Source organism: Myotis daubentonii, chromosome 13 (genome assembly GCF_963259705.1).
Source record: "Myotis daubentonii chromosome 13, mMyoDau2.1, whole genome shotgun sequence".
In the NCBI taxonomy this organism is placed as follows: domain Eukaryota; kingdom Metazoa; phylum Chordata; class Mammalia; order Chiroptera; family Vespertilionidae; genus Myotis; species Myotis daubentonii.
This window is the reverse complement of record NC_081852.1, coordinates 60,195,929-60,219,169: the sequence shown is the minus strand read 5'-3', so window position 1 is coordinate 60,219,169 and position 23,241 is coordinate 60,195,929. Positions and strand designations below refer to the sequence as shown.

Below are 23,241 nucleotides of genomic sequence, written 5' to 3'. Positions count from 1 at the left end.
GACAATCAAAGGGAGAAGCCCGCATAGCTCCGCAAGTGTTGTGGATCAGGGTGGAAGTGTCCCGCGTCCCCTCGGTGGGACTTGGCCGTGAGGGAGGCGTGCAGCCCACTGGAGGGCATGCTGTACCGTGTTGCTCCCTCTCCAAGTGGACCAGGATGGGGTCCCCGGAGAACGGCAGTGCAGGGCATGCCGTGTGGGTCTCCAGGAGCATCAGCCCTCCCACATGCACCTCTCCTGGTTAGGGACTGCCCCGGAAATGAAACCTCAACAGAGACGCGTCCCCGTGGAATGGGGCAGGCTCTCCAAGGTGCAGCTCAAGGGATGAAGCAACGCCTGGAATTAGCAGAAGTGGAATGTTCTGGAAAACTTGGCTTCAACATCATTTTAAATTGCAGATGAAAGAGAAGAGCCTGGCACAGGATAAGTAAGGCATGGACCTGCCTGGCACCACCAGACAGTCCAGGTGGAGAGGCTGTGGGGTGGGGGCAGGGCCTAGGCCCTCTGCCCCACGGGAAGGGGTAGACAGGCAGGAAGTGTGGGTGATGTCACAGTTCTCTGCAGCCATGCGCTGGTTCAGTGGCATCTCACAGGTCAGAGAACATCTGTATCCCAGCACTGCCCCTCTCCCGGCTGTATTTATGCATCATACTCACCCAGTACATTCATGAAATCTGCTTCAATTACACTGTCTGGGGAACAGCTTGGCAACCATTAATCTCCCGATAAAGTAAGAAAACACACTCAGAGGAAAGTCACTCCGGATCCTGAATTTCACCAACTGCCCCCGCTGTGGGAGAAGGTGGGATGCCTGGCCTCCAGGGAGGGGCAGCTGGCTCTGCCCTCTGCCCACCGAGGGAGGTGCCATGGCACGGTGGACACAGCCTGGAAAGAAGAGAGTGACGCATATGCATCTCGCCATCAGGTACCTGTAGCCCACATGTCACTCGGCGTAGGGTCACCACAGGAAGGTGTGCAATTACAGGGACAAAAATACCCCAAGGAAATCAACACGGAACTTATTAATATCAGACCCATAGGTGACAAGTGTCAGACAATCGGTCAACAAGGGGCCCCGTGTCTGCGTGATCCCAGCTAACCCATTATGATCTTTATGAAGTGTCCTTCTGGGGGGTCCGCGTCGTCAGGCGGGAGGGAAGCCCCTTCCCTTTTATTAGCAGCTAAGCTCTTTATGCTCTGACCATATTGCAGCAGGTTAGGCGTCTAAGCTTTATTGTCTTATGTTATTGAAAATCCAGCTTCCGGCAGGCTTCTCCCTCAGGTCACGCTGTGTCTGCGAATACATTCTCATTTTTCCATGTACAGAGACCGTCTGGAGAGAGGCAGAAAAAGATTATGACTGTAATATACTTAAATCCAATTTATTTGCCTGGCCAGAAACTTGCACCCTCCACAATTGCTTCCTACCCTAGATGTTGTCTTTAATTCTTTCCTGACAGGGAGAGGCAGGCAGTGCCAGCTTCCAGCAGGTACAGGCGCAGGGAGAGGGGGAGGGTCCTGAGGTGTCCAGCCCACGGGTGACAGGAGGGCCCGAGGGGGCTCCGGGCACCCACTGGTTTCCAGTTCAGAACTTCTCCTTTGTCGCGGGGAAGACGTCGTCAGGCACGTGGCGTTCACCGGAGGAGACATGCGAAGGTGAGAAAGCAGGAAAGTGGCCACGAAGGAAGGAAAGAAGCCCCGGGAAGGAGGGCGGGACCGCATCACGTGGAGGAAACTGAACTTGAACTAGTATCAGATTCGATTAGGGAATCACTGTTTATTGGGTTGGGTTAGCTGTAAGCTAGCCATGTGCACGAGCCAGACCTGCTGCCAGAACCTCCGAGACCAGAGGGAAATGTACGAGTCAAATGTCTGACCCTGGCTGGTGATTAAAACGGTGTGGGCCCCACTCGTGTGCACTTGACGACAGAGCAGCCGGGACCCCGGGGCCCTCACACACTGGGCTTGGCGTTTCTGGGGCCACCCTGGGCCCGGCGCCCTCACACACTCACTCGCTTAGAGATGCCAGCGTTGCTGTGCCGCGCGAAACCCTTTACTCCAGAAACGTCTTTATCCGGTGGCATCACGAAAGCAGACAGGAAAGTGTCACTAGGCAGCCACCCATGTGCAGCCACCTCCCACACGAGTGGAGAGAAAGCCACGACTCAGTCACATCCTGTCACGCCGGCGTGGCGCGTGCCCGTGGGCAGCATGGATGCAAATGCTGGCATCTCATTTGCCAGGCGCCTGCCCTGACCCCATCAAGCACAGGCTTTCCCAGATGCCGAGGCAGACGGACAAAGTCGTCGGATACACGTAAGTCCTAGACTGGATTCTGCATTTTCCTAGGAAACCCAATGGCGCCTGCTTTGTTTCTGGGACCGTGCCCGTCATTGGTGAGCTTACATGAAAGGCGCTTAGGCTGCGAGAGCAGGGGCGGTGCGCACCCTCGTCGATGGCCGGGTGAGACCGCACCGGGGAGCTGGCAGGGGAACGGGCTGTGCTGGACACCTGTGGGGTCCCGGCTGGCTGGGCAGCACCACCTGTCCCCTCCGCCAGCGCCTCCGCCACCAGGACCTGCTCCGGCGGGACCAGCCCACCGTCCATACATGGGAAGGCAGGCGATTCATTTTAATTACATGGGACATACACGGACCACCCACGGATGAGACAGTGCTGCCGGAGAGTCTCAAGGTTACTGTGGGGAATACTTCATAACCCAAGTGTGTTTTCCCCAAGGAGTTACACCATTTGATTTAATTTTTAATTTTTAGATTTTAATCAAAAATAGATCAAATGGTGGTGGTCTCTCCGGGGAAACATACTGCAGAGGAAGCCGGCCATGCTCCTTTCCACGTGTAGAGCTGCCATCTCCGCAGAAGTCACGGCGGCGCTGCTGCCACTGCCCCTGTGATGGGCTGGGCGAGTTTCTGGAGCTGCAAGGCCACAGGCAGCTCCAGCGGCTCCCGCCCAGCACCCACTACACAGCGAGCCGATGAGAGCCTGACTGAATCATCGCACCTCCACACAGTGGGGGGCTCCCCATCTCCCGAAGAGGCCACTTCTGTCTCCCCAGGGGAGTCCCTTTACCTGCCAGGGTAGGGCGGTGGGCAGTGTCCATCCCCTCTCAGGGTGTGTGTGTGTGTGCGCACTCTTGCTTTTTGAGACTCTGCATTCTAGAAACAGGCAGTATTTTGATTGCAAGGAAAGGCACACACATTCTTACCCAGGTGTTTGCAAGGAAAAGGCGCGCCTTCCGTCCACGATGGCCACCTGGCTTGTCACGTCACAGCTCGGAGTGGCCTAGACTCCTGCTGCTACCCAGGGGGGCTCTGAGAGCAGCCCTCCAACCAGCCGAGTGGCCTCAGATGGCACAGCTTCCCCGGACCTGGTGCCATGTGTAAAGTGGGCGAGGCTGGCACATGCCCACGCGTCGTCATGGGAATCAGGGGTCTGTCAAAGGCCGTGCCAGAGAAATGTTGGTTGCACCTAAGTGCTCTCTATGTTACCTCGTTGGCGTCATAGCTGTTGCGTGGGTGATGAAGGCAATCTGCTCTCTCTCATCCTGGGTCCACTCAGGACACCTGAGGGTCTGTTCAAGGCCTGGGGTGGGGGGTGGGGGGTGGGGGGCTGGGTGCTTGGGAGGGAAATAGTGGGTAATGGGCAGGCCCAGGGCCTCCAAAGCTCGGCTTTTCCCAGAGGCGCCCGCAGCATCCTCCCAAGGACCTGGCTCTCTCTTCCACGCGTCACCCTCAGGCTCAGCACCATGGGTTTGTTTTTGCCTCCATCTCTGTGGACCACTGACTGTCCCGCTCCCTCTCCAAGCTGGAGGACAGCAGGACGAGGGAGGCTGGTCTGGCTGTGTCCCTTCCCTGGCCCCACCCACCAAAGCCAAGGATGGAGCCCCAGTCTGTGGGTACCCTATCCACTGGCCAGGGGTGACAGGCCAATTGGAAGCAGGTACCCCTTCCCCCACGACCTGCACCCTCTAAGCCCCCCCTTCCTCCCGCCACTGCCTTGGCCATTGGCTCGGCTGGAGTGTCAGCTTCCTTTCCAGTGGTTCTGAGAGCCCACATCACAGACGGCATTTATCAGTGTCCTCCGGCTCCCTGTCCCCTTCTGTCCGTCTCTCCAACGTGAATCCCTCCACAACTACGCATTGTGGGCGCTTATGGTTCGGGCTCCTCAGAGCGCCAGGGCGGAGGGTTTGTGGCCGGCAGAGAACCGGCCCACGTGGGTAACGCAATGCAATCACCTGAGCTCAGGGGCTTCGTCCGCCGCTGGTGCGGGAAGGGGAAGGACCGAGAGCAACCCCGTAACCAGCTCCATTGTGAGGGCCTTGTCCTAGGTGACGGGGACACCCCGGGAAGCCTCCGACTCAGGGAAAGTGACACCAGTCTCCGCAGCCAGACGAGACATCGAAAACCCAAGAGAAAATGAGAAATTGCCATTTAATGTCAAAGGGGCCCTGTGCCTGATGAACTTCAGGGGCAGAATCACACAGAACGGCTTGGACACCAGCATTTGGTAAAATTCAGTTTAAGATGATAAGGTATTTAAGTATAAAAATAAGTCTTTTCATTAAAAAGAATGCATGAGCGGCCCTGGACGCACCCACAAAGCCACTGCGAAGTATGAAAGGGAGGCCGCATCTGGATCCGGTTCCAGAAGCCACGGGGCTCTCAGCCTCACAGGAGATTTGATAACTGAAGTTTTCAAACGTCCCCATGACACAATCGCCCTCCTTCCCACCAGGACGCGTGGGGAGACGGCTCAGGAGGTGCCAGCGATCTGTAGTCTCTCTGGAAGTGACAGGGTCCTACTGGCTGGGTCGCGGAGGGCGGTGGGGTACCTGGATGAGAGCACAGGTGTGCACCCACACCCATCCGTAAGAGGGTTACGTTCACCATCACACAGAGGTTCCAAACCAAAATCGGAATATTCCTTTTCCGTCTCCCATCTTCTACTGATTCTCGGAATGGTTAAAGTGGCCCTAAAATGATAAAACAGCACACGTGGGAATCAGTTTTCATGGACTAAATTCATCCATTGTGGCTGCGTGTTCACCGACACATAGACCTGCTCCCCCTGAAGGGACTGGCTACCCTGGTGAATGAGGCCTCATTTCTGAGGCAGGTGTGTGCTTACAGAGTGTACAGGGCCGACCTCGGGGACAAGGTGGCTGGGTCCAGACCATCACAATAAAGGGAGTATCGTGATAGAACTCATCATGCGAATCCGTTGGTTTCCCAGTGCACATTGTTTACACTGTACTATAGCCTAGTAAGTGTGCAATAGCATTATGCCTAAAAATGCATATCTCTTAATTAAAAAATACTTTCTTGATAAAAACACTATGCATCATCTGAGCCTTTAGCAGGTCAGAATCTTTTTGCTGGGGGAGGGTCTGACCTTCAATTTGTAAAAAAAAATTAGTATCAGCGAAGCACCATAAAGCAAAGCGCAATAAAACGGGGTATGCCTATAAATGTAAAAATATTATAGTTAAGATAGTTAAAGCACTCCCTACCGCGCCCGCACTTAGAATGTTCTTAATAAATGTTATTTCTCCTCTTGCCTCTGAGGAAAAAGGAGAATAAAAATATCTATATATTCATAAAATAGAATTTTTAAAAATGATGTCCAAATAATGAATCGGGATTCAACACAGAAGTGGCTCCTGGGGGGACGGGACATGGAAGTAGCCCAGGTTCATCACCATCCGGCCAGGGCCCTCTGCCCCGTCTCCTGGACCAGGCCTCGCATCGCCTCACCTCACCGCAGAAAGAGCTGGGGGAGCCAGATGGCTGGTGGCAGACAGGTGGCCGGACCCTGTGCTACCGTGAAATGAGAGGTCTCTCCAGCATTTAGAAACCTGTCACACTTGGCCATAATACAGCAGGAACAGCATGGCTCCGTGGCCCAATGGCAGAGGCCACCCTGCCCTCCGAGACCACACTGGGGTGGCAGTGGGCCCCTGGGTCAGTGGATGCCAGCAAGGGTGGTGTGGGCCCAGCGGTGGGAACAGCAGCCAGGTCCACGATGGTGTTCCAGTTTCCCGGCGAGCAGGTGTGCCCGAAGCCACGGGGACCAATAGGAGAGACTCAGGCCTGACTGACAGCAGCCGTCACACCAGACGGCTCATTCAGGTGATGGGAACGAAGCTATGGTGGCACTGATTCCACCTGATGAGGGTTGGGGAAGGCTTCACATAAGGCCACGTGTCCCAAGTGAACCACAAAGGTGGAATAGAGTCTTACAGGGTGGGAGAGGCCATCCCAGGCAGTGAGAACGGCATGAGGTCAGAACTTTCCAGAACGGAGAGGCTGTGATTTCGCCGCACACGGGCAGTGATGGGAGACCTGCCTGAAGAGCCGAGCGGTGCCCAGACTGTGGAAGGCCCTGAGCACCATGATGACTGCAGGCGCTGAATTTCCCCATCAGGCTGTTTCCCCAGCAGTCTCGGAAGCCCATGCATGCGAGCACTCTTTCCAAAAGGACACTGAAGGAATGAACAGGTTTCCTTACTGACTCTCCAGGTCGTTACTAGTCCAAGGCACAGCAAATCTGCAAGAAGTGGGGAAGCCCAGCCGGCGCGGCTCAGTGGCTGAGCGTTGACCTATGAACCAGGAGCTCATGGTTCAATTCCCGGTCAGGGCATATGTCTGGGTTGCCGGCTCGATCTTCATTGTGGGGCCTGCAGGAGGCAGCCAATTAGTGATTCTCTCTCATCAATGATGTTTCTGTCTCCCTCTCCTTTCCTCTCTAAAATCAATAAAAAATATATTACAAAAAAGAAATAATAAAAGAAGTGAGGAAAAGGATTCAGCATTTCTCAAACTTCTTTGACCTAGAAACGTGCCCTGAGACCCTCGGCGGCAGCAGGGAAGAGCAGCTCTGGGGAGGGGAGGTCAGACAGCCATCTGGGCAGCTCACTCGGAGCTGCTGGGGGCGAGGGAGAGGGGTGGGTGGGTCAAGAGACAAGACAGGGCCTCTCAGCACAGTTTACAGAATACCTTGTCATTTCCAACTGATTTGTAGTATCTTTTCTGTAAAGTATAAGCTGCCACATATGTTTGTTTAAAGCCCTTGACTTTACTCATTGGCCCATGTGTCCACTGCTGGACTAATAACACATCACCTTAATGATCACAGCTCTGTCATATGTCTGGATACCTGATAGGTGATTTCCCTCATCTTGTTCTTCTGCTTCAAAACTGTTTGGCTTTCTTCCAATTCTAGGAAATTCTCAGCCATTATTCTTTGCAAATCTTTTTTATTTTCCTCTCCCATTTTAATATTCCTCCATTCTGGGTTTCCTAATACATCTTCTCATTTTTTCCTCTATGACTCGTAAACACTTTCCTAATTTCCATTTATTCCACTTGGTGCATTTTAGAAACTTACCTGATTTATCTTCTAATTCACAAATTTGGTCTTACAACTGTGTCTAATCTGATGGTTTTTTTCTTTAATTTCAATGACCATATCATTCACTTTAAGAAGTTTTGTGTGGGTTTTTTAATCTTCCAATTGCTTTTTCTTCATACTCTTCTATTCTTTCATTATGGCTCCATTTCTCCTTTGATCACTTTTAAAAATTAAAATACTTATCTTTACAGTAAACTTCATTTATTATTTCAGATTCTTGGAGATTTGTATTCTCCTGTTTGTTATAGTTCCTGCCTCCTACCCCCAACCATGGCTGGTTTGCTTATGTGCTGCTGTTTCATCTTTGCATCCTGTAAGCTCCGGTGGGGGATGCCTACAGGATAATTCTGCATTTGTCACGATGAAGACCATAATGTCTTCAATAGTTGCACCTGTTTTCATGCTCATGTTGGCTTTTGGTTCTTGTGCTGCTGAGGCAGACTAAAACTGGAACCCACCCCCATGCACGGCCGGTGTTTGAATTTCTAAGCCCTAAGGTACAGACAGGTCTTCAAGCCTCTGAGCTTTATGCAAATTCTGGCTCCCACACCTCCACTGGGAATTAGAATCCTAGCCCCCAGCCCCTGGACCCATCCTGGGCCAAACCCAGCAAAGGCCAAGACTGAGGACAGTGGCGAGGGGTGTGTTTTGTGCTCCCTCTTCACTTACAGGATTAACTATGCACTTCCTGTTTTGCGAGCAGGAGGGACGCGTTTGCGTTAGCTTAGTGTAACACGCTTATAAGAAGTCTAAACTGCATTTTTCTTAAAGTGCTAACTTTTCTTTTATTCCATTCCACCATCTCCTCATAGAGTAACATTTGACTCCTAGAGAAAGGTTTTTGTTTTGTTTGTCCTATCATCTGAAGGCTCTCTTCCTTCAGAGCCTAGCAAATGATCTAAGTTAACCCTCTTTAACCCCTTGAGTGCCAACCAATATCCTAGGAACTATGCTAAAATTGCCAAGGCATTTTTGCTGATTTTACAGCAGTTTAGGAAAAAAAATTATGAATCGCAAGTAAATGAAGTTACATATTCAAAAACTTAAGGAAACCTTTACTACATTCACATATTTAGCAATATCCTCATCACTAATAAAAGCAGACTTAGAACTGGACGCCATTTCGAAGATTTGATAGCGCTCCCGGCACTTTTGGCGAAAGACAGGAGGAGCGCGATCGCGCCCCCGGCACTCTAGGGGTTAATACACTATTTTTCTGGGATCCACGTTCCAGAGGAAGCATTCACTATCAGAAGCTCCATCGGAAGAGTGTGGCAGTGAGTCTACTCACAAGCATCTATTTTGGGATTCACATTTGGCTGCACTGGCACAGCCCGAGTTTCCCCTTGGCCAGCTCATTCGCTCAGTTTGAATAATTCAGCTCTGCGTCTGAGCCAAGCAGCTCTCATTGTGTCTGGGAATGAGGTCCACGAAGACCCACCGTCTCCCTGCTGCCCTTCTTGGGGTGTCAGAGCAGGCCGCCGCGCCCAGTGTTGGGAAGTGATGATGGCACGCTGGCTGTAAACACACACACCAGCCAAGAAGAACAGGAGGGGCGGGCGCAGTGCGTGCTGGAGCCAGCCTCCCCATCAAGCACGCCGCACGGCAGGCCAATCACTTAACCCCCGTGGACCTCATTGCCCTTATCTCTAAATTGACGGGGTTAGACCGATGAACTCAGGATCCCTGACACCTTGAGGGAGGAAATGCACGGAACACAATTTCATTCTTACAGAATGATCAATGAAATCCCGTTGATAACTCCATGATTGCGTTTTCTTCTCTCAGGACGTAAGAATAAAGGCCTGACAAGAACTAGCTGTTGAAACAGGACACACGGAGTGAACCACTGCACATCGATCTCTCTTAATCTATGTCAGGACATCACATTTCCCTCCTTGGCCTTGGTCCCGGCCTGACACCTGGGCCTGCGGTATCGGGCACAGGCGGGCACAGGAGACAGGCAGCCTTGCTTCCGCCGGGCCCGGGCCCGCTCCTGCTCTGCTACTGTGCTTCTAGATGCTGCAGACGTGCAAAGCAATCACCAATGAGACAGACAGGCAAACAAATAAAGCAAATATTTTAAAGGTCACCCACTTGGAGATAAAAGTACAAAAAAATGTATGTCCATTTAGAATCAGAGTCATCATCACGCTTGGGCTCCTGCTGCACCTACAGGGCAACAACGAACCAACAGCCCCCTCCCCCCTCCCCCCCCCCATTCCTCCCCCTGCAGTGACCCACCCCCGCCATCAGGCAATGGAGTCGAAAAGTGAGTGTCACCCAGTGAACAGCACAGAGGCTGATGAAGGCCACTCCCTCAGCAGCTGCCCTCAGCCCCCGGCCCAGGCTAGGATCACAAATCAGTTCGTTGGGAAGTGGGGGTGGGGTGCTGGTCAGCAATCCCAACAATCATGGTTCCCATATTGGGTTCCAGTTTGGGCAGTAACGCCCACCAAGGCCAGATAAAAGCAAGCGAAGGAACCCCAGTGATGGGCCAGAGTAGAGGCCTGACTGTAGTTTTCAATGTAACACCCCCCGTGTGACTCCCAGCCACGACCGGCCCTGCCACACGCCACACCCTGAGCCCGGACCAAGACCCTGAGCCTGAGCGGGGGCACAAAGGCACAAAGGCCAAAGGCCTGCGTTTAAAACCGCAGTCTCTGCCCTGGCCAGGTGGGCCCAGTGCATAGAGTGTTGGTCCTCGGATTGAAGGGTCTGGGTTTCTATTCCGGTCAAGGGCACATACGTGGGTTGCAGGCTAGATCCCCGGCCCTGGTCAGGGCACATGCGGGAGACAACTGATTGATATGTCTCTTTCAGATCAATGTTTCTCTCTCTCTCCCTTCCACACTCTCAAAAAAAAAAAAAAAAAATCAATGGAAAAATATCCTCAGGTGAGGATTAACTAAAAAACAAAAACAAACAAACAAAAAGAAAACACCCACGCTATCTTTTCTTTTCTTTTCCAGGGAAATCTGTCCATGCATTAGCTGATTAGCCCAGGTGGGGTCCAATCTAGGTATTCCCAACACAGGAAATTGAGCATGGGATTCAAGGACACAAATGGTGGAAGAAATCTTAGCCACACAGGGCAGGGGAGGCAACCCAACAACCCCCACTGTGGGACGCCCACCCTGGGTGGCGAGGGCCAGCAAGAGTTGGGACCACAGGGACCCCTCTGCGGGAGCCAGGGCCTTGGAGGGAGGCGCTGAGAGGCCCTTAAGGAAGGAGGAGGGAGAAATGCTCTGGCTGCCACCCCCTCCAACCACGCTGGTGTCCAGCGTCAGAAACCAGAGCAAGGGAGGCCGGAAATGCAGCCTCCGCAATACCGAGCAGGGGACCCAAAGCTGGGGGGGTGGCGCTGAGAGAAAGCAGGCCACTGCCTGTCCCGCTGACCCAGTGACAGCTGAGAGTGGCCCCTTCCCCGAAAGGCTCCCGCTCAGAGGAGCGACAGAGTGTCAGGGGCCAGATCCCCTCCAACACTTGGTGCTGAGAATACAGACCTGCCCCTCAACTACCACCCCAGTCTGTTCTTCCCAGGGTTTCTGTCTCACAAGGCCACCCCTTCTCGTGTACCTGTCATGCCACCCCTTTCGTGTATCTTTCTTGATTGTCCTGGAGAGCTCTGGCAGCCTCCTTCGGTTTCGTTTCATGGGTTTGACTTTACAAAGAATGGTGTGCTTTCCTGGCCACACTTGGGACCCTCTGGGCTGCGCTGGCCCGAGAAAGGAAGCCCGCTGCAAGGCTCTGGTCCAGCTCTGGACCTCTGAGGAAGGAGAGGAAGTCTGCCAATGACAGCGGCCACTGGCACCGCTTCCAGACTGGCAGCACGGGATGGTGCACAGAGTGAGGGCAGCCTGGCCGGGTGTCACGGAGAGACCCCAAGTGACGTAATACCATGTCCTACCACGTGAGTAGAGGACGGTTTCGTTCCAACTGTCAGGAACACGAGCAGAGGAACTCGCTGAGAGATGTTTCTAAATAACAATACATATGAGTTCAACCTTAACAGTGACTACTACAAACAACATCGGCGACTACTGAAATAGTGTCATTATAACAGCGACCTAGCATGAGAAGGTAGGGGAAGATCCTGGCAGATGTGAGCAGTCAAGACCTTGCATTTGTGAGAGATGACTCATGATAAAAATAAAGAAAAGCACCCTAGCCGGTTTGGCTCAGTGGATAGAGCGTCGGCCTGCAGACTGAGGGGTCCCGGGTTCGATTCCAATCAGGGGCATGTCCCGTGGTTGCGGGCTCGTCCCCAGTAGGGCGGGAGGGGGTGCAGGAGGCAGCTGATCGATGTGTCTCTCTCATCGATGTTTCTGGCTCTCTATCCCTCTCCCTTCCTCTCTGTGAAAAAATCAGTGAGATATATTAAAAAAAAAAAAATAAGGAAAAGCTTAGGGACAGAAGGAGGACAGGAACTCGGGCACCGAGCTGAGACAGCCACGTGGAGAATTCAGGGCAGAACTGATCAGCTGATATCCCACTGGGGTCAGAGCCATACCAGGGAATTAGGATGTGAAGGGGTTTGGGGGGAAAAGCACCAAATAAGCTCACAATCACACACAAGATCCCCGTTAAGAATCCCACACAAACTACCCCTGGGCCAGTGGTGGGGATGGGGCCTGGGTGGGAGGCACTTTTGCCTGGTGCAACCTGGTGCGTGGCAGGGCCTGGTGTGTGCAGGGCCTGGTGCATGGCAGGGCCTGGTGCGTGTGGGGCCTGGTGCGTGCAGGGACAGTGCATGGCAGGGCCCGGTGCGTGCAGGGACGGTGCATGGCAGGGCCTGATGCGTGCGGGGACGGTGCATGGCGGGGCCTGGTGCGTGCGGGGACGGTGCATGGTGGGGCCTGGTGCGTGCAGGGACGGTGCATGGCGGGGCCTGGTGCGTGCAGGGACGGTGCATGGCGGGGCCTGGTGCATGGCGGGGCCTGGTGCGTGCAGGGACGGTGCATGGCGGGGCCTGGTGCATGGCGGGGCCTGGTGCGTGCAGGGACGGTGCATGGCGGGGCCTGGTGCGTGTGGGGCCTGGTGGGTGCGGGGACAGTGCATGGCGGGGACAGTGCGTGGCGGGGCCTGGTGCGTGGCGGGGCCTGGTGCGTGGCGGGACCTGGTGCATGCAGGGACGGTGCATGGCAGGGCCTGGTGCGTGGCGGGGCCTGGTGAGTGCGGGGACGGTGCACGGCGGGGCCTGGTGCGTGGCAGGGCCTAGTGCGTGTGGGGCCTGGTGCGTGTAGGGACGGTGCATGGCAGGGCCTGGTGCATGGCAGGGCCTGGTGCGTGGCGGGGCCTGGTGCGTGCGGGGACGGTGCATGGCGGGGACGGTGCATGGCGGGGCCTGGTGCGTGTGGGGCCTGGTGAGTGTGGGGACGGTGCACGGCGGGGCCTGGTGCGTGGCGGAGCCTAGTGCGTGTGGGGCCTGGTGCGTGTAGGGACGGTGCATGGCAGGGCCTGGTGCATACAGGGCCTGGTGCGTGGCGGGGCCTGGTGCATGCGGGGACGGTGCATGGCGGGGCCTGGTGTGTAGCGGGGCCTGGTGCGTGGCGGGGCCTGGTGCGTGGCGGGGCCTGGTGCGTGCGGGGACGTTGAGTGGCGGGGCCTGGTGCGTGCAGGGATGGTGCATGGCAGGGCCTGGTGCATGCGGGGACGGTGCATGGCATGGCATGTTTAATGAAGCCGTCTGACATGCAGGGCTACACCCACCGGTATTCTGCGTTAAGCACTGCTCCCTGGGATCCTGCATCGCTAAAAATACTATTTGCTTTTTATTTAACACTGGACTTTCAATGTTCTAAAATGCAAAAATAGTGTCTTATTATTTTAAAAGCTTAGGAGGGAAAGTAGCCATATTATTAGAAAAAGAAGATATATGCAGCTAGAGTCTGTTCAAATATCAAGAGGTGTGACTTTTCGAATTCATATTTCAATCTTTATTTACATAAGACTTTTAGAAATAGTGGGTGTAAATATTAAATCACCCAAGGCTGGGTGAAATTTTATTGAAAATAACTACAAATAGAGAGAAACTGATTTTTTTAAAGTCGGTTTCTGAAATTTAGATGAAAAAGAATATCAAGCATTAACCAAAAACTGATATATTTACATATCAATATAGGTTTTCTGCTCATAGACTCATTTCCTATGAAACCGAACAGAGGCGAGCTTGGGGAATTACAAAGGAAGGAAAAACCCTAATCAAATAGGTACTGTTGTTCAAACAGAATATTAGCCAAAATGATCCAATCAGTTGCTTGAGCCAAATTTTTTTCCTTTAAGCCACTCATGCCAGCGCACAGCTCTGAGAGCACAGAGATCCACGGTTCATGCCCAGTGTGTGCCCCACGGGTGGGTCTGGAAGACACTGAAATTGGATGAGAAGGGAGGGCGGCAGCAATAAGCAATGGGCCCAGAAAGGGTCCCATTTCTCAAGGTAAATATTACTTCTTTGCATGGCGTGGTGTGTGTGGCAGTCGCGTGAGCCATCCCACACAGAGTACTTCAGGTGCTGGCTCTCGGCCCTTCCCCCTGTGAGGGCGGAGCTTCCTGAGGACAGCACTGAGGAAGAAGAGCGCGCCTTCGCGGGGCGGGTCTGACACGGGCTTTGTTTTCAGACCTGACTCATGACTTCACATGAGCAGAGGGGCACGCAGGTGACAACTAACACCCTTTCAGTTCTTGGTTTAAAACAAAATCGTTGCCTATCATTGTAAAACATAATAACTTGCAATGTGTCAATTGAAGGTCTAATTCGTTGACTCAATCTTTTGCTTATCAAAATCAGAACAATGTGCTTCTGTAAAAATCTTTAGGGAGCAAAAGCAGATATACACAGACGACACACACAGACATGCGCGCACACACACACACTTACACACACTCCTGGTTTCTATGTAAAATTAAACATAATTCTATTTTATTACAATATTAAGATTCCAATTTTTAAATTGAAAAACCCCCAAGAATTACAGAGGTTATCAAAGATATATTAACTTGTTCTTAGAATAAGCTCAAAATTAATAACCAAGGCATGATTATGCTAATGTATACTTTATGATATTCCGCCTGACACAGGAGACTGAGAACCGGGCCCTGGCAGTGTTAGACCGCCCTTGACTTTGAATTAATGGTGTGAATATTGCATTTCTCCTGAAATCTTTGGTTTATGGGAAGTTTATGGAAACATGAAGGAAAAGCTTATCAGAGATGAGAAAAAACAACACTGATTCCTATTTGGATACTTAAATGAGGGCAGGCCTTTCTCCCCAGATGTCCTCCAATTCCCTTCCCTGAACCCTGCTTTTAAAAAGAATTTTAAACATATTTGCAATTTCTATTTCCAACTTGAAGCTGGAGACAAATTGGTGTGCACCCCAGTAGAATGCTAAGAAAAGCTTAAATCAAGCGGCACCTTTTTATTTACATCCCTCATTCCTTAGAAGCGTAATTGCCTTTTTTATTAACTTTGTTTTATGGATCTAATATTTAAGAACAAGTCTACCCTTTATGTGACACAAGAAGGTGAATGCACTTACAGACTCCCCCGCAATACATCTCGGGCAGGGCTGGGCGGAGCTCCTCCCACCGGTCGGAGGGACCTGGTTGACAAATCACAGGCGCAGATGGATCAGAACCACGGTTATTTACACTTCATATTAGAATATTTAAATGGGTTCCCAGCTGGTTTGGCAGGAACAGGAACCTACCCCCGCACTCGGTGGCCCCTGGCCTCTGGCTGGCCTTGGCGCAGGGAGGCCTCCCGGCTGCGCCTCCAGCTCCCGGCTGCCCCAGGACACCAGGGCGCCGGCCTTCACCTGGGGACAGCCCCGCTCCTGCGCAGCTGCTTCGAGGCTCCTGCACACCCGCTTCTGAAACGAACAAAATTTCACTCGAGATGGCCTCGTAAAGCACACAACGCTAATTAAATTTGCTTCCTGAAAACTTCAGCTGCAAATACAGACCCTGTGGAGCTGGGAAAGTTTATAGGACATTTGAGGGGATGACTTTAAACTTTATCTTCAGGAATAACCGCCATCAATTACATTTAACCTCATTATTTCCTAAATTGTCTGATATTTACTTAGCTTTACAGATTTAAAACAGTCATTTTAACAATTTGAGCAGAAAATCTTGTCATAAACTACTGTGACTGGTTTATTGATATTGAAAACGTACAAGACCCATAAATTTTGTTCAAGAAACTAGTTTTATGCTGCACCACATTCTGCTAGTACTAAGTGACACAGCAGGAATAATCCACACATGAATAACTCTTTCTCTTACGGGCACCGAAGACCCAGTTAATTGTATTTCAAAAGTTGCACACACAGTCTTAACTGATAACCTTTGGGAAAGTTAGCATTTGGTTTCTGCTTCCACTGGAGCGAAAGGTAAACTACCAAAGCAATCCCCTGAAGCTAAAGAAACTGCTCTCAGAGTGCCAAGGCTGTGTGCTGTGAGGGCACCGCTCGCACCGACACCGAGTCAGATGCCATGGCCTTGCCCAGCCCCAGCGGTGTCTCTGGATCCCTGGGCAGCCTGCAGGCCCGGCTGCTAGAGAGCTCCTGCCCGTGACACCCGTGGCACAACTTCTTCAGTCACTTGCAAACCAGCACCATGATTTGTGCCAAATTACTTATTATCTGTACTGTTATTTATTTAATATTTTCTAAACTGACACCTTTTTACTTAATGGGTTTAGTCAATAGAAGCTTTATCTCATAGGTTTAGGCTGCTGGTTCTACTGTTCTCTAACATGCCTTAAAACAGATATGTAGAGATTAAAGTGAGACCCTTAAGCCACTTGGAGTCATTTCTTGGGGTAAGCGCTGGACCTCTAGGTGGCAGAAGACAAGGGCGGGTACACAGTTACCTACTCCTACAGTTCTTCCCAAGTGACAGGAAACTAAAGCCTGAGTCACTCAAAATTCTGCACCAAACCACACCCCGAGCAAAACTTAAAGACAGAGGATGCCAAAGTCTGCATCACATTCTGCTAGTGCTAAGTGACACAACAGGAATAATCCACACATGATTAACTGGTACAAAGAGAAACACCACCAAACCTGAGTGTGGGTCCCGGGCTCCCCCCACCCGCACTGAGGCGGGCTCTGTGAGGAGCCACTAACATAAGGTGAGAGCCATCTCCATGGCCCCGGAGAGACCACTACAACCATGAAGGGGCTATGACAGTCCCTGCGTGGCCCAGAGCGTGGATGCAGGGAAGGGACTGCAAAGTCCACGCAATTCTAAGGAGCGAACGCCATTTCAAGAGGCCTCTTCACAACTCACAGCTCCTGGGAGCCAACAGGGGAAAGGGGAGGGAGAAGTGCCCTTTGGCAACCGGTGGTGAAGATAAAAAGAAGAAAAGCAGGGAAAATTTCGGGTCCTACAAGTAAAGAGGACCATGATATCAGGAGGCTCACGCCCTCCCGTCAGACACAGACACACACACACACACACACACACACACACACACGCACACGCACACGCACGTGCGCACACAGCAGCTGCACTGACTGGACCAGGTGCCATCAGACCAGGGTCTTGTAGAAAGACCAACGTTATAGAAATTCCCTCCTAAAAAACCGCCATGAACCAAAAGAAAACTGTAGTTCAATACTCTGCAAACATAACTAAACGTATTCAAGCAAACACTGGAGACGAAAATCACCTTGAATTAGAGATGTCAATTAAAAACAGAAAGGGACAAAAATAGGGAGCAAGAAGGAAAGCAGTGAATGAACCCAGGAAAGTAATGGAAGGGGAAAACGAAATTATGTCAGAAATGAAGGATAAAGTGTAAAGTACCCAAGGAGAATTCAAACGAAAATTTTAAAAAAGGGTAAAGGAGGTCAAATACGTGGTGAGGAAGAAAACTAGACTTTGGGTGGTGAGCACAGAACAGATGTTCCATGATAAAGTCGGACACCTGAAATTTAAATGATGTTATTAGCCACTGTTATCCCAATAAATTTAATTTCAAAAAGAGGCGTGACATGTTAAAACTGGTTTATTGCCGAAACCGGTTTGGCTCAGTGGATAGAGCGTCGGCCTGCGGACTGAAAGGTCCCAGGTTCGATTCCGGTCAAGGGCATGTATCTGGGTTGCGGGCACATCCCCGGTGTGCAAGAGGCGGCTGGTCGATGTTTCTCTCTCATCGATGTTTCTGACTATCTTTCTCCCTTCCTCTCTGTAAAAAATCAATAAAATATATTTAAAAAAAAAAAACTGGTTTATTGTCAGCTTTCAGTAATCCGTGTTAGCACAACCCACGGACACAGACAAAAGGGTGGTGAAGGCCTGGGGTGGGGGGTGGGGGTAGGCTGGAAGGGGTCAATGGGGGGGAAGGGGGACAGATGTAATACTTCCAACAAAAAATATTTAATTAAAAATAATCTGTGTTAAAGGGAAGCAGTGGAAATGCCACGGGCCCCAGGCCATTTTATTCGTAGGCGCGGACCTTCCATCAGCGACATCACTCAGCAGCGAGCACTCCTACTACGTCCCTGCCTTTTGAGTGACGTCAGACTTGCTGAGAAGGAAAGCACAGGGCAGGGGTGGGGGAAGGGAGGCAGAAGCACCGCCTCTGCGACATGCCCCGCGCTCCACGATGACATCTCAACCACTTCTGGGTGGGGTCACAGCATAACTGGCACGTGAAGGTCAGCAGACTGGTGAGTATCCATGGTGACAAGCCGAGGTTCCTAGGGGCTCAGGTGGCCGAGGAGGCCAGCTTCCCACCTCTGTGGCAGGTGAAAGGAGGTCCCACGTTGATGCCAAGGTGCTGGGTTAAGGCTGGGCTCCCCAGGGAACGTGGGGATCGCCGGCTTGATGGCCCTCAGTCAGCCGAGTGGATTAAATTATTCATGTTTGCTGCTATTTACTGTGGATTACTGAGAGCTGACTGCATGAGGCTGACCTGGACACTTCCTCGGCAAATAGTCGGGTCATCGCGGGCTGGCCTGGACCACAGCAGAAGGAAGGCTGCAGAGGCCCCTCAGGCCGGATGCCTGTGTACGGCTCTCTCCCCCTCCTTCTAGCGAGGCTCTGTCAGCCTTCATAAGGCAGGCGGAGATTGACTGCCCGACTATAAAGACACTCGCACTGTATAAACAAATTAAAACCCCGCGTCTACACCAAGACCCCATTACTTAACAATAATTGAAGGAGATCAATCGAACAGCAACCTCGCCGGAGAATAACTGAAGCAGGAATGCGATGAAGAGAAGACACTTGATACGACGCATAAATTAAAACAGAAGATATATATCCTGTTGCCTCAATGATGGAACAAAGTAGACAGGCCTGGGAGAGACACGCTGCCCTCGCCGAGGAGGTGCGGCCGCGCCTGTGTTGCCGAGGACGTGCTTCTTTATTGGAAGTGATGGGGCCCAGGGAGCTGGATGAGTGGACGCGGGGGGGGGCTAAGGGTTTCACATTTGGGCAGAAATGAAATTCAAAGCCTCGGCTTCCGTGCTGATGCGAGGGAGCCCGCGTAGCAATCAGACTGGAGATGCACTCCCCACGAACCTGGGGAGCCAATGAACGGTACCAGAACGGGGCACGCAGAGCAAGGCCGGTACCAGCTGTGCTAGGCTGAACCCGGCAGGCCGCCACCTCCAGAAACCCATTTTCCACTCCACACTAGAGAAGCATGTGGAGAGTAAAGAAAACAGATATCGACTCCCTTGAACACGGACAGAGAGCACCGTGCATTCGCTTCCATCGGCACAGCGAGAAAAGGCCACGTTCTTAACCATTAAACACCTTGTCCCTAACCCGTCTGGCTCAGTGGATAGAGCGTCAGCCTGCGGACTGAAAGGTCCCAGGTTCGATTCCGGTCAAGGGCATGTACCTTGGTTGCGGGCACATCCTCAGTAGGAGGCGTGCAGGAGGCAGCTGATTGATGTTTCTAACTCTCTATCCCTCTCCCTTCCTCTCTGTAAAAAATCAATAAAATATACTTTTTAAAAAATTAAACACCTTGAATGAATGTATATAATATATAAGCTAATATATGAGTTAAGCATATATACCATGAATTAGAATACCAAGGTAAATCATTAGAACTCAGTAATGTAATTAATGGTAAGTCTCCACACACACACACACACACACACACACACACACACACACACACACACATCTAACCTTTCAGATTGAAGGTATTTGAGGGTTTTTACTGACTAATGGCCTTTATTCATTTGTATTATAAATGTGTGATGCTGGCTAATTGAGTCCTAGTTGCTAGAAACAGTTTGCTGAGTGAGGATTTTAGTGGAGTTTGGTTTTAATTCTACCACAGTAAGGAAAGTTTACTTTTGCTGATATGAAGTAGCTGATACGGACGTCCATCAGCCCCGAGTACAGAACTGTTAATGCTGATGAGAAAGATTAATAAGGCCCTACAGACCGCCATTTAGAAAGAGAGCATGGTTTCCATCAAGCAAAGATCCCTCCTCGATGACACTTTCATTTGGAAAATGACCTTGCACTTGGGAGGTTTGCTCTACAACACAGTGAAATCTGGCACAATGTCAACTACTGAGAAGACCAGAAATTAGGAGTCCCGCCATCAACTCCCATGTTATCAGGGCATACAGGGCGTCAACCAAATCTGAGTATCTTGATGCTGTGCTTTATCCGGCTCTGACCATACCTTAGGACTCCTCAACGTCCTGTACACAGCCACCCTCAACCTCCTGTGCAGGTCCACACTCTGGACCAGTGGTTCTCAACCTTCCTGATGCCGCGACCCTTTAATACAGTTCCTCATGTGGTGGTGACCCCCAACCATAAAATTATTTTCGTTGCTACTTCATAACTGTAATTTTGCTACTGTTATGAATGGTAATATAAATATCTGATTGCAGGATGTATTTTCATTGTTCGCGACCCACAGGTTGAGAACCGCTGCTCTGGGCCAATCTAGCCTGACAGAGAGAAGGACACTTAAGGCAAGCCAGTGGTCCGAAGTAAGAATGCCAATTTCATTCTATGAGAGCGAGTTATCTAGAAGAAGATAAGCAAAGAAGAGCAAAGAAAAAACACTTGTATTCCGAATTACAGTAAAAATACATAAATGCACATACTATACTTATTGGGGGGTAATCTTAGGCTTGCAGTATTTATCAAGTACAATATAAATCTGTTATTCCTGATTAAGATTGAGAATCCTAAGGAAAGCGGGTATACAAATTTACTTACAACAGGTAGAACCTAATAAACATCCCTTCCCATCAAAAAAACAAACAAACTACGGTTTAGGGTGTTTCCCTATTTGTTCTCTCATTTGATCCTAACAATCATCCACTCCATAAGCAGGACCTGTCCGTTCTTCCTCCACAATATACTGCTGTCTACTCTCACCATCTCACCGTCCTCTGGCCAAGTCTCTGTCGCCTCCCTATGTTCTCAACCCATACCTTCCTTCTGGCCACCACCCCTTTCAGTTCCCACAGAGCGGCCAGATAAGCTCTTAAAATGGCAGTGTGATCCCGTCACTTGACTATGGACTCCCCAGTCTGGAAGGTGAGCGCTGTAGTGATGAGCCGGTGCTGACCTCACGGAAGGGGACAGCACTCAAGGGGGGGGGGGGGCAGAGCTGGGACAGGAGGAGCTGGCCTCCCTGTGTGTCTCTGATTTGGGCATCAGCGGTCTCATACCTGCATGTAGGGTACCCATGTTCCACTGTCCTGGACTGCTCACCTCTATACTGTTAAGGGAGAGAATCTATCCAACTTGTTTGAGCCAATGTGGTATGAAATCGCCCTGTTACAGAAGCTACACCTGTGCCCTAGTAACATGGTCCCTGGAAGTGGGGTGTGGCTGTGACATAAGTGATGCTGGCCTCGTGATCCGGCCGTGAGTGGGTGGCGAGGAAACAGAGAGAGGCTGCAGGGTAGAAAGGTAAGCCACCTGTCCTACTGTGCGGAACATTGGAAAACGCCTTCCGCATTACCTCGGGAGAGATGTCTCTTGGAGCCTGTAGGTCCAGGAGAAGCAGACAGGAAAACCTTCGACGCTGGGTGTGCAGGCAGCGGGCCCACGCTCTGGGGCAGAACCGAGACTTCACCGAGGTGGCGAGGAGCCAGCAATCCGAGGACAGAGGCAAGGATGCCAGCGCTGCCGGCTTCAACCCCACAGACTTCTTTCCGTCCCCGGAAAGGGGAGGTGCCTTCCCGCGTCCTACACTGTTTTTCCTCCCAGTCTCGCACCCACCTGACCACCCACCCACGCCATCACCTCCCACCCGGTTCTCTCCGGTCAGAGCACTCAACCCAGGCGGGACTGACCCGTCTGCCCAACCAGCACTCCTACCACAGCAGCCCGGCGCCTGCACGTGGAGGTGGGCGCAGGAACGCCCCTCCCAGGCCCAGACGCCAAGTCCTCCAGCCTTGCAGGGAGGCCCGCGCACCTAGAGGGACCCTGGGCTCCCAGTGCCTGGACAGCTTGCGGGTCTGGCGGCAAACGAGTCCTGATTTCTGCGCAGGCGCGGCAGGAGGGATGGTCACGCCCACCCCTGGCCCCGCCCACCTCTGGCCCCGCCCCAACAGGTGCGAGCAGGCAGCTGCCAGCCAGGACGCCTCACCAAAGAGGCCGCCAGGAGACGCGAAGCCCACTGTGGGCCAGCCCGAGGACACCGCCTTCCCGTTCCCAACGCCCAGGCCCCTGAGGGCTCACCGCGTCTGCTGGAACCTGCAACTCCTCCGGCCTTCGCCGACGCCACCGGCCCAGCGCCAGGGTGTCCATGCGACCCACAGGCCCGAGTCCCCGGGACTATCTATCATCTCCACCAGACGCCGGGCGCCCCGCCCACGCCGCCGCGTCCACGCCCTCTACCTCCACGTGTCCCGCGGGAGCCAATGAGAAATGGGGGCGGGGTTCCGCCGGACCACTCGAGTCCTGCCAGGCGATCGCTTCAGGCAGGAGTAGCGGAGACCAGAGTCTTCTGGACTTAAGAGACGCTTGTCCCAGGCCATTATTTTGCAACGAGGGCCGGCCTATCGCTTCTACAATCACTGAATCGGTCGTGAAGGTCGGAAGAATTTAACTTTTTAAGGGACCCACCACGCTTTGACTGTGGACCTTGGATCGGAGGGAGGAGCACCCGCCTTCTCGCCCTCGTAATTGGCCATCTTCCTGGCTGGTTGGCTGATAGAAGGCGCAGTGAGCCAATCAGAACGGGCGAGACCGCGGGGTCTCTGGGAATTGTAGTCCCAGTGAGGTGGCCTCACTTCCTAGCAGGAGCTGGCAAGGACAATTGCGGGGTGACTCCACGGACTCCAGCCCTGTTTGGCCAGGTGCACGGTGGCTTCGGGTCCGGAGACCCTAGGGCAGTGGTTCTCAACCTTCTGGCCCTTTAAATACAGTTCCTCATGTTGTGACCCAATCATAAAATTATTTTCGTTGCTACTTCATAACTGTAATGTTGCTACAGTTATGAATCGTCGTGTAAATATCTGATATGCAGGATGGTCTTAGGCGACCCCTGTGAAAGGATCGTTCGACCGCCAAAGGGGTCGCGACCCACAGGTTGAGAACCGCTGCCCTAGGGCCAGTATTTCTCTGCTGGCTGAGGGCAGCGCTGCGGGGCCCTTGGATTGTGTACAAGGGGAAACCATGGCCTCTCCGCCAGACCTTGGGGAGTGGGGTCCTGGCTGTGTGCATGGTGAGCTGGGGTGCCCAGGTGCCTGGTGTTGGTAAACAGTGCTGAGCTACACCACATCCTTCTAAATACACCTACTGTATGTCGTGTTAGAGGAAAGATATTCGTGACACTTGTTAGAAATGGTAAGGCGGACT

General features: G+C 52.1%; 1 protein-coding gene across 1 annotated transcript; it reads right to left on the bottom strand.

Annotated features, from left to right (window-relative positions):
- Nucleotides 1-4,429: 4,429 nt before the first annotated feature.
- C13H10orf143 (chromosome 13 C10orf143 homolog) lies at nt 4,430-22,272 on the bottom strand. Its single transcript, XM_059661691.1, has 4 exons — nt 22,120-22,272; nt 15,141-15,302; nt 14,970-15,032; nt 4,430-4,990 (listed from the first exon to the last, which is right to left on the bottom strand). The coding sequence occupies exons 1-4, from the start codon at nt 22,186-22,188 to the stop codon at nt 4,961-4,963; spliced, it is 324 nt and encodes a 107-aa protein (XP_059517674.1). The 5' UTR covers nt 22,189-22,272; the 3' UTR covers nt 4,430-4,960.
- Nucleotides 22,273-23,241: the final 969 nt, after the last annotated feature.